At 38.5% G+C, this 12908-nt stretch overlaps 1 protein-coding gene across 12 annotated transcripts in view; it reads right to left on the bottom strand.

Annotated features, from left to right (window-relative positions):
• The window catches only part of LOC128622473 (transcription factor 4-like), a 169034-nt gene extending 157554 nt beyond the window's left edge, over positions 1-11480 (bottom strand). For 5 of the 12 annotated variants that reach the window (XM_053649014.1, XM_053649010.1, XM_053649020.1 and 2 more), the window contains exons 1-3: positions 9275-10020; positions 8915-8953; positions 7743-7815 (exon numbers count right to left, since the gene is read on the bottom strand). In XM_053649014.1, the coding sequence (XP_053504989.1) occupies positions 7743-7815; positions 8915-8953; positions 9275-9481 (319 nt within the window). In that variant the 5' untranslated portion in view covers positions 9482-10020. Of the gene's footprint in view, positions 1-7742; positions 7816-8914; positions 8954-9274; positions 10021-11013 lie in introns of those variants that run through there. The other 7 variants (XM_053649016.1, XM_053649012.1, XM_053649017.1 and 4 more) reach the window with 3 other exon arrangements.
• Between the last annotated feature and the right edge of the window lie 1428 nt (positions 11481-12908).

The following is a 12908-nucleotide window of genomic DNA, read 5'->3' as shown; positions in this document are numbered from 1 at the left end:
ACTAATTATACTTTTTTTATGATACCCTTCACCTCCTGAGCAGCTTCGAGCAGGCGAGCAGGTGTGAGAGTGTGTGGGGGGGGGGGGGGGGGAATAAAAAGGAAAAGAAAAAAAAAAGAAAAAAGTGCCACATTCTTTTCAGCTCATGGAGGGAGGAAGTTCCCAACGCCACCAAATGTGCTATTACTATGACAGCGCATTACAGGTGCTGGTGAGAAATGAAGGAGACAGGGATAACTCAACAATCCATCACAGGAAGAAGCCAACTTGGACAGGATGAGAAATGATCTATAATCGACATTTGCTTCTGAATGGCAGGGTGTAATAATGACTACATGTGTACTGGTAGAATAACTGTACATCAGTGTTTTAAACACATCGTGCTCTTAGCATACAACTTAACAATTCCAAAAAAAAAACAAACAAAAAAAAAACCCCTCCATATAACAGTGCAGCGCAAAGATTTAATGAGCCAGTAGGGACACTAAAAAAAAAAAAATCTTTAAGACAGAAGATCATTCTTAGCCTTCAGCAGTTTTATCAAAACAATACAGGAGCACTGAGGGGTCGAGTGGAGCTAACTTTAATGTTTTTGTAGTTTCGATAAATTCCTCAAATAGCATGTTCATATCCAATAATACCTATAAATACAGTATACTTCTAATACATTACACTTGGGAATAACACAGACTTTTGTTAAAAGTGATAAAGCAGTCTCTCCTAGTGTTTGAGTTGGAAAATTGTGCGTAATGTTTATTTTATATCATTATTTTTGGCTCATTTTCATAATCATTCTGGACTCTATTATATTGGTTTGAGCTATAGTGTATAATTGAATATTGTCCTCTATGGTGGACCATGATTCTGTAAACTTGACCTTTTTTTTTTTTTTTTTACACTGTATATGTGTATACGCATGGGACGATGATGAAAGTGAAAAATGAAAAATATTTGAGCTATATTGCTTTTCGGAAAATACCACAGGACTCTTATAATGATCACGTTACAGTATAACAGTGATCCAGTGCTGTTTCAGAAGTTGCCACAAAATGAAAGCCATTATTAAAGCGATAATTACAACTATCACTAGGACTATTCATGGTTCGCAGTTGACGGCAAAGAAAAGCCAATTTTCCGGATTATAGCCAAGTGATTTTGTATATAGGCAGTGGTCTGAATGGTATTGAAAAAAAACCATCACTCTACTCATGATAATTCTGGACATATAAACAACACGCAGGTCATTTTAACAATCTGAATGGGTCAATCTGAATAATCTTATATACATTGAATACAAAGAACTTTCAATGTGTAAATATATAGACCACATAAAAAAAAAAAAATCAACAAATTAAGTTCAGTTTCTAGTATGTGAAGTCACAGCTCACATACAAACATGTCACATACATAACACTGAGTTTCCTCCATGATGCATAGACGCATGGTTATAGAGATGTAACGGTATGAAAATTTCATGTCACGATTATCGTGACCAAAAATATCACGGTTATCCGTATTATCACGCTATTGTTAAAAAGTGCTGAAAATGTACAAAAAGCACTGATACACACACTGAAATCGTTTAAACGGGTTTTATATTTGTGTTCGGCCACACACTGATTTCATCGCTTTCATCACTGTCGTTCTGCTTTTTTAGTGTGCTCATATTTTGGATTTTATAAAAATGCTGAGGGAAACTTAATAGAAGATGGTAACCCTGTCTGCAGAGCTTGCCAGAAGAAAGTTGCTGCGAAAGGGGGCTTTGGCGCTTCGTTGGTGCTTTTCCCTCTTGCTTTTAAATCGCTTATGAATGCCACGCATTTGCTTGAATGGTGGGTGCATTATTATTCTTAATGAAAAACACAACGGCAACAAGACGGTACATTGACAAACTCGATTATAATAAAACAAATCGTCCGCCGTCGTCTTGTCACTCAGCTCGCCTCACTCTTCCTGTCAGTCAGCTCGCCTCACTTTCGTCATGTGATAAATGAAATCGGACTCCTGCTGATCCGTGCTGCGACTCTGACTCGTTCGGCTCGTGCTGGATTGAGCAGACGCGTTCGGTTTTTAATCGTAGCGTCCGTTTTCACGCTCGAAAAACAATGTCGCGTGTTGCGTCTGCGTCAGACTCGTGCTGGGTGTGTGTTTGCCGTGAGTTTTACAAATCAGGATAATCGCGCAGGGTTTTAATGATAATTATATGTGACGCGGTAATACTAAACGCCGGGGAATTTTATCGTGGTTTATCGTGAAACCCGTAGCCGTTTCATCTCTACATGGTGACGTGTAATTTTCCACTGCGAGGACGATCAGCTGTCCTTCCTGTCTCCCTGTAGCACCGTCTTAGGCGTCTTACATTACACACATTACAGTGTATTGCTCTGGCCACATCTGCGGTCCTCATGCCTCCCTGCAGCAGGTCTATGGCATGTTCACGCAGGTCAGCAGGAACCCTAGACATCTTTCTTCTGGTGTTTTTCAGAGTCAGTAGAAAGGTCTCTTTAGTGTCCCAAGTTACTGTAACTGTGACCTTAATCGTCTCCCGCCTGTAAACTGTTCGTGTCTTAAGGACTTTTCCACAGGTGCACGTGCAATAATGGTTTATGGTTCATCGAACAAGCATGAAAAACATCGTTTAAACCCCTTCCGATAAAGATCTGTAAAAAAGCTTATTCGGATTTTACAAAATTATGAAAGTTCAAATGTCCAGAAATGCAAACCTGGACCGATTAGCATCTATATAAGTTGAAATTTTACATCGATAATACTGGAACTGCCTCTAAACAAAATCATAAATGCGTCTGCACCTTACTCTATCGTATCCTACGGCATTCTGCGTAAGAAAACGACACGCTGACACGAGATTCTTTTTCTTCTAACGTCATGATGGTGACATTTTAATATCAATAAACAACCTCCACTGATTATTTACATATACATTTCTTTTTTCATCGTCTAGTCTCCAGAAGCTTAGCAGTGTGTTTGAGTAAGTAACTGCCAGATCAAATTCCTTGTAAGTGTAAGTCAATTCAGCCATTTTCATTAATGTAAAGCTTCAGCATGACACAACAAGCCCTTATCCCATCACATTAGCTAAACACTAGTAATGACGTCATGTTTTGTCTTCATCCCTTTGGATCACCTCATATACAAACACTTTTTATACTCCAATTTCAGGTCATGCTAACAGTCTGAGGTGGCCTTATCAAACCTCAACAGAGATTAACACACACACACACACAAACAAACACACACACACACACAGAGGCTTCAGAGAAGTAGGCTGTAGGCCACAACAATGTCAACAGACCCAGCATCCCAGTGCACACAAGGAAGTGATGTAACCTTGGCGAGAGGGACACAGAGAGCTCAACTGAACGGTTTTTGTTTTTTTTCAACAGACTGCATTGTATGACAGGCCTAATTTCTTAACTAGGCTACATATTCTTCACATTTTGGGGCCTATTTTATGTTGCTTAGGATGATCAGCTGTGAGAAAATACACCTACTTGGCACACAACATTTCTTTCAATCCTTCTTCAAGTGCAAACTGAGCATTACAAAGGCCAGCAAGCCTTTTTTTTTTTTTTAACGTTTGTGGCACAGTCTATTTGTGGCTGTTCACTATACAAACCACTACAACCACCGTACAACTGTTATACAACAGTTACACTTACTCAACCACATCAGCAGGCAATACAAAATCTGTCTTCTTCAGAGCGTCACTGCTTCTGGATTATTTTAACAACAGAGATATTTAAGTATACAGATCAGCTTTTACCCGTCGGCTCTATTAATGATGAGTCATAATATATATATATATATAAAAAAAAATGACTCTTTTGAATCTTTTGCCTAATCACAGTGTCTTATTTACAAGCTTGTAATAAGACAGTGAATCATGGCACATTCTGACTGACAGCAGGGACTTGATCTCATTGGTTCTGAGCTGTATCTCTGCCTCAACATAAGATTGTAGGGGTAAATATAACATACATATTGGGTAACATTACATACTTCACTTGTTTAGATTTGTGGTTTGGAGCGTTTGGAGGAAAGCCTATTTTGATTTTTTTTTTTTTATTCATAGCAATCGCTTTATATTCCAGCCCAACTTTTATTTTTATATTCATCATGTTCAACTGACAGAGTCAGTGCACAAAACTCAACACAGTGAACATTCTTTACACACAAAGGTGGTATTATTTTGTTGAACTACATATTACAAAGACCTATTTGTGATTTAGGATGATCACAAGGCTATTTATGGGATTTTCCATATAAACCTGTACAACAATCAGGAATTCATACGTAATGCTACTTGCACTACAAACATACTTATATTGCTTAACATATTTAGTCATAATGATGAATCAGATCGATCATAAATCAGCCAGAGCCTTAAGTAAACTTGGACTATGGCGTTGATTGAGCTTCAGTAAATAGCCTTCATTAGTAGAGTAGAAAGCGTAACACTTTTTTCAGGTTATGAGCGTTGTCTCGTGACTTTTTGTATTACAGCAGTCTAAATTCTAAATACGCTTAATATAATGGGCTTACACATTCACTATCATTACATGCAACCCAAACGACGTAATTACATAAATATACATTTTTAATCACTATACAGTCGAGAGCCTTCGGTATCAATACCTGATCAATTTTAGGTTTACTGCTGTACTAAGAGTGCTCTAATGCTGTTTATATACAGCTGCAGGATTCTTAATGAAATAGCAATGAAATCCCTTTTTTTTTTTTTTTGCTTAGAATCGAGATTATGATTCTTTGACCAATTTGATATATTTATTACATTTTGACATTTCTTGTAGCACTGTGGTTGTTATATTTTCCTAGTACATGTTTGTAAATGACTGGCTCGTCTGCATTTAAAATCTATAAGCTCAATAGGAAATTATTAGCCAAACAAAACCTGCTATTTATTATAAAACTTCAATCATATTAGGGCGAAAGGCGTGCGGTCGTCTCAAACCCAAAAGGAAATCAGCAATAGTAATGGCTGGTTAAATAATTAGTCATGGTAATATTTCTGATCTGCTGATAGCAACTCGTAAGCCACATGTGGGCGAAAGTCGGTTTTGACAAATGTGCTCTATGTGTGCTGCATGCAGACTCGCTCGCCCGCTCGTTCTTTTAGTCATCGTTTGTTTAGGACAGATTTATTCCTTCCCACTACATGCGGGAGTGTGGGTCGTTTTAAAATACACCCTGTGCGACGTTTGTTTCTCCCCCTTTTCTTCTGTAGACTCTCCGAGATTCACCGGTCTTCGCGTGTACGCGTGAAGTCATGTGGTACAACGTCGATGGTCACTGGTCACAGCAAACAGTGGCGCTCCGTTTTTACGGAACGACTGTCCGAGTGCAAACGCTGCAGAACTGATGCTCTCCTTGAATCAAATTGAGAAACGGATTCAGATTGTTATACAGTTTTTTGGTTTTTTTTGTGCAGCTGTATGCTCTTATCAAAACTTGTTTTGTATGGTACCATAAAACTGATCCAAGAACAGCATCAGTAGAATGCTGGAGCCAGAAGGAACCTCAAACATCAAAATCATTACAAGTGTATTAATAAAAATAGTGTAAGAGATCATCTTATTCGCTGTAATAATAATAATAATAATAATAATAATAATAATAATAACACCTGATATTTTTTACACCTAAACAGTGGATTTTCCCGTATTTTCTTATGTGGATCTGATTAACGTACTGCACATTTTAGCAATTTTTTTTAACTTTAAATCTGGCAGCGAGGCTTGTGGAGGTAGCTCCTATTCAGTCATTGGCACTGAAGAACAATTCTATCATGGCTCTGGCTTTGACTAGCTGGCACAAATGTCCATTTTTACATGTAGAGCAACTCCTTGCCAAGATATTTTTACCCTCAATAACCAAAGAAGCCTGATGAGAAATAATGAGAATAATCTCAGACAAAAACCTTGAAATGATAGCTATTATTACCGGGGTAATTATAAGCGTTAGATTGTAAATAACGCTAATACTATCACTATTACAGGTTAACGTGCCTATTAATTCCCTAATCCTACGCACAATTAAAGCATGGATCTCGCTCTCTCTTCTTTTTTTTTTGTCATCATTCTGCCTCCCAAGAGGAGGACAAAGAGAGTTTGTGAGTCACAGGATAGTGGGATTAGAATAGATATGAAGTATTAAATGTCTGGTTCCTTCTGACTCTATACCCCATCGTTCCCTGTAGAACGCGTGGATTTTATCTATCTTGCGTCCATCTTTATCATTTTATCATCATCTATCCATCCTTAAGTACATGAAACATCGTGCAGGTCATTATTAAAAATCAAACCCGGCCTTCATCACCATGAACTGGGACAAAACTGAGAGTGTGCCATGAAGGGCCCTAAGCTGCCTGTGCTCTAAACACTTGGGGAAATGAGCAAGGTTAGAATCGAGTTGATCTCTCTCTCTCTCTCTCTCTCTCTCTCTCCACTCTGCCATCCCGGACACAAATAATCACCCACTAGCAAAAAGGTTTTAGTGATTAGACCCCTCTCAGATTAAACATTATAAATAAAGTCATAATATCACCGTAGTATTTATTTACTTTTTGTGGTATATTTACTGTTTCTTTTTTTTAATGGGGGTAGATTTGCACTTTTATGAAACATTTCCACGTATTTCCGTGCCAACTGCAAGTTGCATGGCAACAAGGGTAGTTGGAGTCCAGAGCCAACACCACCCCCCCTCCCCATAACACACTCACACACAGACACACACCGCGACACAATTCATGGGGAAAAACACAGGGACACAGAGGGAGGTGGAGGGGGGAAATGCAAATTACCAAAACCCTAAATAACATACCAGTCTGGGAAAAAGAGAAAGGGGAGAAGAAAAAAAAAAAAAAACAGAAAAAAAACAAAAAACAATACTGACCGTTCAGTGTAGACACAACACAGTCACTCAGATCGTCTCTGAGAAGACAAACTCTGTACCGGAGTCGGCGTGACCTAAAATGACTAATTTAGCGATGGCTGTCTGTTAACGCAATACCGATTTAGCTTATTCAAAACATCACGTTGTGTTTTGCTCCCTGGGTCGAAGGGGAAATTAGTCCAGGGTCAAGGTCATTTCTTTCTTCCTTCCTTTTTTTTTGGCAAGTCATCATCATTTATTTAAAAAAAAAAAAAAACACTACTCATATGTAAGCGATGAACACGCACTGCTTAAAATAGTCTGTGTTAGGGTAAGGGCGGAGTTGAAATATGCATAACAGAAATATTTTTTAAATACTTTTGCCATAGGATGATTTCAGGTGCTGTATATTTTAACGTCGTTTACACAGCCTGACATAGACATGTTACACCTGCTGCAATCTGCACACACACACACACACACTCTCACACACACACACACACACACACACACAAATACACATATATATGATCATCTGAAAGTTCCAAGGTGGCACCAGGCCCAATCACTGTTATGTATTTAGACAGCATGCACGCAGCTATCCTATCTGTTCAGTATTAACCTCAGCGGCAGCCATTTTCTTCTGACACCAACACGTAAAGAAATAATTATAATAATAAAAATCTGCTATGATATCAGCCTCGTACTAAAGAGCACACGCACTTCAAAAGAGCGACGCTAATGGACATGTCAAACCCACAACACACACACACACGCGCGCACGCGTCCTGGTGTGAAACAGTGACATGAATGAGATTACAACAACATACTTGAGCCGGAGAAGTGCCCACTTCCCAGTGAGGTCGGTCCATTTTTCCCACTGCTAACCGGAGGAGAAAACATCTAAAAAAACAAACAAAACAACAAAAAAAAAAACAACAATTATGATAACATGTCACAAACGAATGAGAGAAAACAAATGATCTGTAAACAGCCTACTTTTAATCCATCATCATCTTTAATATTTACACATGTAAACAACAAACATTAACATACAGTAGCTGCTATAATCATATCTAAATGCTTTTAATATAATCTTCCTCGATTTAAGATCAAATTGATTAATCCCCACAAGTGAATTCAATTATTCCATCACGGCAGCGTGGAAAGTGCAGTGTGCAGCGCAGTTAATGAGAATGCTGCACAGTTAGTGGGAATTATCTTTACCAATAATGTTTTTTAAAATCTATTTTGTTTAATTCATTTGACTTCCTGCAACTCTAAAGCATCCTGTCTTCTCTAGCCTTCATTCTGTCCCATATATGCATCATACAGTGTGTGTAAGATGGCCTTTTTTTTTTTTTTTTTTTTTTTTTTTAAGAATATCTGTAATGCCTATAAAGTTGACTGATGGACTGCATCAGAAACATGACCAACATGTATCAGAAACATGACCAAGCTAAGGGGACCAAGCTAACATTTCCTTGCTAAGAGGATGCAAACTATTAAAAGACACTGAGTTTATCAAAGGAGCTTTAATCATGTTGGTGATGCTACAAATACAAAAACGCCCGCTAAATTCCCGGTGCTGAAATAACTTTTACAGTGTTGGAATAAGTCTCGGGGTTAACCTATTGAATTAACCTAGAGCCTTACGTTTACCCTTACTATTATATTAAAAGACTACGGTGTTTATATAAATCCAGCTGGACACAAGAAATCACTTGTTTTAATTTAGCATTAAGACTTAATTCATCACGGTAAGTGTTAATACAACACTGATGCGTTTACTGTGCCCTAAAGAAAAGGTCTGATTTGCCTAATCTGACACTATACTATGCAACAGGACAATGCTAAGGATTTCGCAGCTTAGGAAAGAGCGCCCTGTCACTGCTAATTCATTCCTACGTCCACACAAACGCTACAAGCCTAAAACACAACATTGCACAAATCAATGAAAGAGTAAAAGCATGAGAAAATGTGTAAAAGTGGGATGCACTACCATTGATGTTGGGAACGTTTTCAAATCGCTGTTTCGCATCTATAAGACACCAAAATGCCTAAATGAAATATCACATCTCTCTACACAAAAACACTTCATGATCAAAATGACAAAATGCTGATACTTTCTCCACATTTTAAACACTCTAGACTACATTGCATAATGTGCATATTTACAAACAAACAAAAAAAATAAAATAAAATCCCTTAAATTCAGCATGTGCACCATGAAATACTCTGGTACGTGCAAAAACAACAAAAAATAAAAAAAATAAAAATTAAATAAATAAATAATAAATAAATAAAACAGAACACATTACGTTTTTGCTTTAGAACGTAGGTCTGGATCCGAATTTCTTACCGCGCTGAAGTCTAGTAAGTCGCTGAGCTCTTTGTCCGTCCCTAAAGCTGCCATCCTCTGCTGATGATGTTGCATTTTGGCAAAATCACACAAACCTGAAAACATGGGAAAAGACACACACACACACACACACACACACACACACACACACAACATGCACGCACACATCAGATTAAAGAGGAGGCATGAGGGGGAGCTAAGAATCATCCTGTTTCAGATCTCTTTTCAAAAATTACATATTTAAAATGTTGTTTTGTTTTTTTTTAAGTTTAAAATAATAACCAACGAGGCAGTGCGAAGTCTCACATCAGCTTCAAAATTCCAGGGCATTTTCCAAAAACGTTAAATAAATCAGCAGCACGAATACACACACATGCACTGATCATCGCTTGCTGGTGCGCCCATGAAAAATGACCTGATCAATTGTTCTCTTTGAGAGGAGTTTGCCCTTTTTTTGTTTGTTTGTTTGTTTGTTTTTGTTGTTTTTTTTTTTTAAAGACAAGAAGAAGTGTGTGTGCAATGTAAGGCCAGTGATCTAAATAAATAAATAAAACAATCAATCAAATAAACAGTATTTCGTTCAAACAAAGAGAAAGAGAAGGGGAAAGGGATTCCTTCCTTTTCTTCCTTTCTTTTTTCTGGGTGTATTATATTGAAGAACGCCTCATTAGCACGGCTGAAAGGAGAAACCCGACTCGAACTGAGCTATTAAAGTCCATTTGATGGTAGCTGATGTAACGGGATCAGCTGCTGGAGGAAAAACTTAAAGACAGACAACAGAAAAGAAGAAGAATGTGATGATGAAGATGATGAAGAAAGCATATTATGACACTGCTTAAAATGATGATCATCAATAACAGTGTGTTACAGGAATACGAAGCGAACCGCGGCGAGTGGAGAAGCATTATTTTACAACCAAATGAGATGAAAATGTGTAGAAAAAAAAAAATATATATATATATATATATATACATACACACATATATATATATATATATACATATATATATAGTCAGTGCTTTGGAAACAAATGCGAGGCGAAGCGTCCTGTTTGAAGCCGAAAACACGGCGCGCGCGCACGCACGCGCGCATACACACGCACACACACACACACACACACACACTGCATGGGTTCTGTCAAAACTTGACGTCTCAAGGTGTTTAACTGCACCACTCGTTACAACGCTTCACGTTTTTGCGTGTTTACTCGCTGCGCGTTCTGGGTCTGCACGCAGAAAACACAGCGCGAGCGCGAACGCGCGCGCGTCTCGGCATAAGCGCGTTTAAATTTAAATTTTAAATGATAACGGTCGCTCTAACGGTATATTAACCGTCGAAGCTTCGCGTGAAAGTTTAGTATAAAGAGTTCCACTTAACAGCCAGCAATGTTGAAAACTTTTAACCACGGTCAAGTATATATACTTGTCAAGTGTGTAAAAAAAAAAAAAGAAAAGAAAGAAAAAAAATACATGAATGAACTAAGGGATTACGGTGTGTCCGAAATAAAGCCACAAAAAAAAACAACAAGAAGAATTAAAGCTGTTCTGCGTCAATAAACAAAACAAACAAACAAACAATTTAGCTGTGTGAATGAAATTGAGAGGTTTAAACCGTGTGTTTGTGTGAGAGGATGCGGTCGGTCAGTCAGTCAGTCAGTCACGGCTCAACAGCAACACCGAGCGCAGAAATATACCAGCAAAGCAAACATGGCATGCAAGAATTTCCCCCAATAAAATTACCTTCTGTAGAAATGTTCATCCACAAAGAAAAGAAAAGAAAATGCCGACGTTTTTCTTGAGTGTTGTAAATTCTCAGTGCCTTCAGACCCAAACGGAGCACTTTTTTCCCCCGTCACTAGCCTGTCACTCAAGTCAACTTGCTAGCTAGCAACGTGCTAGCTCAAATCGCTGTCCGACAACGGCGTTGAAATAAAAAAAAAAGCTACATTTGCTTCAAAACCCGCCGCGTGGTCTCCGAAAACGAGCAGCATAGAGCAGAAAGCAGGTTATCGTCTGTTGTAATGAGAAGTTTTACAATACATTTCTGTGGTCTCGCGTTTGCTGTGAATAGTCCAGTCTCATAACTCATATCTTTCCTTAACCTTGGGCACAGTTCCAGTTCCTGACTCCCTTCTCTACTGATGGGCGATTCGTCGGCGATTCATTCGCTTTGAACGACTCTTTGAAGCGAATCAGAAGAATCGGCTCTCAAGAACAAGTGAATCATTTCGAGTCATTTACCTTAAAACAAAGCACAGTAAATATCACGTTTCTCTTCAGCACCGATTGGAATGTGTGTATATAAAGTTTGACTCTTATTATTTTAATTATCCCATAATCTGACATCTTTACGCGCTGTCAACATGGATAGAACAATATTTCTCCATCCAGGGACATTGGTCATTGTAAACAAATGACATAAATGCTCGTGCATGGTAGAAAATATGTTCTAACTTTGTTGATAGCCTCACTGAGCTCTTGCTTTCTTAATTCTGTCTTTTTTTTATGAGAATCTGAGTAAAATTGCCATTTGGAAACCAATATTTCTTTGTTCGTTCATCAGTGCGTATATAAAAAATGTAGAAACTTTTTGTTTGTTTATAGTTTTGTATTTGTTTTTTTGTTTGTTTATAGTTTTGTATTTGTTTTTTGTTTGTCTTGTATTTGTTTGCTTGTTTGTTTGTTTTCCTGTTCCTCGCGACCACTATTTTTCAGCGTGGACAGGCGCGCGCGCTCAGAAAGACGCGCTTTACACTGCAGCACACACGGCACGCGCTTCACCCTCCGAGGCTCTGTCCTAAACGGCATGCAGTCACACTAAATAGTGTGTCACATGATACTAACACTACAACGAACCGCGTTAAGGCCTAGCAATTTGACACGTGGCTCGTATGCAGTTTCTGTAAAACGATCAGAAATGTAACCTTGCGTAAAAATGTGAGGTGTGTCAGTGCACGTAATCTCACAAACATAAGAGAACGCGTGCTCTCTCTCTCTCTCTCGCTCTCTCTCTCTCTCTCTCTCTCTCACACACACACACACAGAGATGCAGCATCGATTCTGGGTTTATGCACTGACCACACGCACTGGACTGCTGCACTTCATAGGTGTGTACATTTAGGCACTATAGCCCATCACTCCATTGCGCAATTTTTGTTATGCATTTGGCATTTCATCAGTGCCCGTTTTTGACCAAAGGAGCACCGTTCACTCTCTGGGGAAAAGGGTATCCTACAACACTATAACTTTTCTTAGTCCCTGTGGTGGCACCCTCACCCTTTACCCACAGAGGTGCATGTAGTGTGCTTTGTGGGGTACCACCCCAGGTACAACTAACTTTCAGATACAGTTTAGTACTATTTCTTCTGACAGTATTGGCTGAATATTTTTTTGCGGACTATTCTCAACTCAGCAGTGATTTCTTAAAACCCCTGGTCATTGCTTTTGCAGAGAATGGTCAGCAGTGGTCCTGTTGTGGACAGGTTAAAGAGTGGCTGATGAAAAAAAAATATATTAATGAATTAAAATAGGACTATTTTGCAGTATAAAAACTGGGCATTTAAATCAATATACCACCAACGACAAATGACATTAATTTGTAGTGCATTCATTTACTTGTTTGGTCTCACAGTTTG

The sequence above is a fragment of the Ictalurus furcatus genome, chromosome 18 (genome assembly GCF_023375685.1).
Source record: "Ictalurus furcatus strain D&B chromosome 18, Billie_1.0, whole genome shotgun sequence".
NCBI lineage: Eukaryota > Metazoa > Chordata > Actinopteri > Siluriformes > Ictaluridae > Ictalurus > Ictalurus furcatus.
The sequence above is the reverse complement of the archived record's forward strand: the minus strand, read 5'-3'. Positions and strand labels throughout refer to the sequence as shown.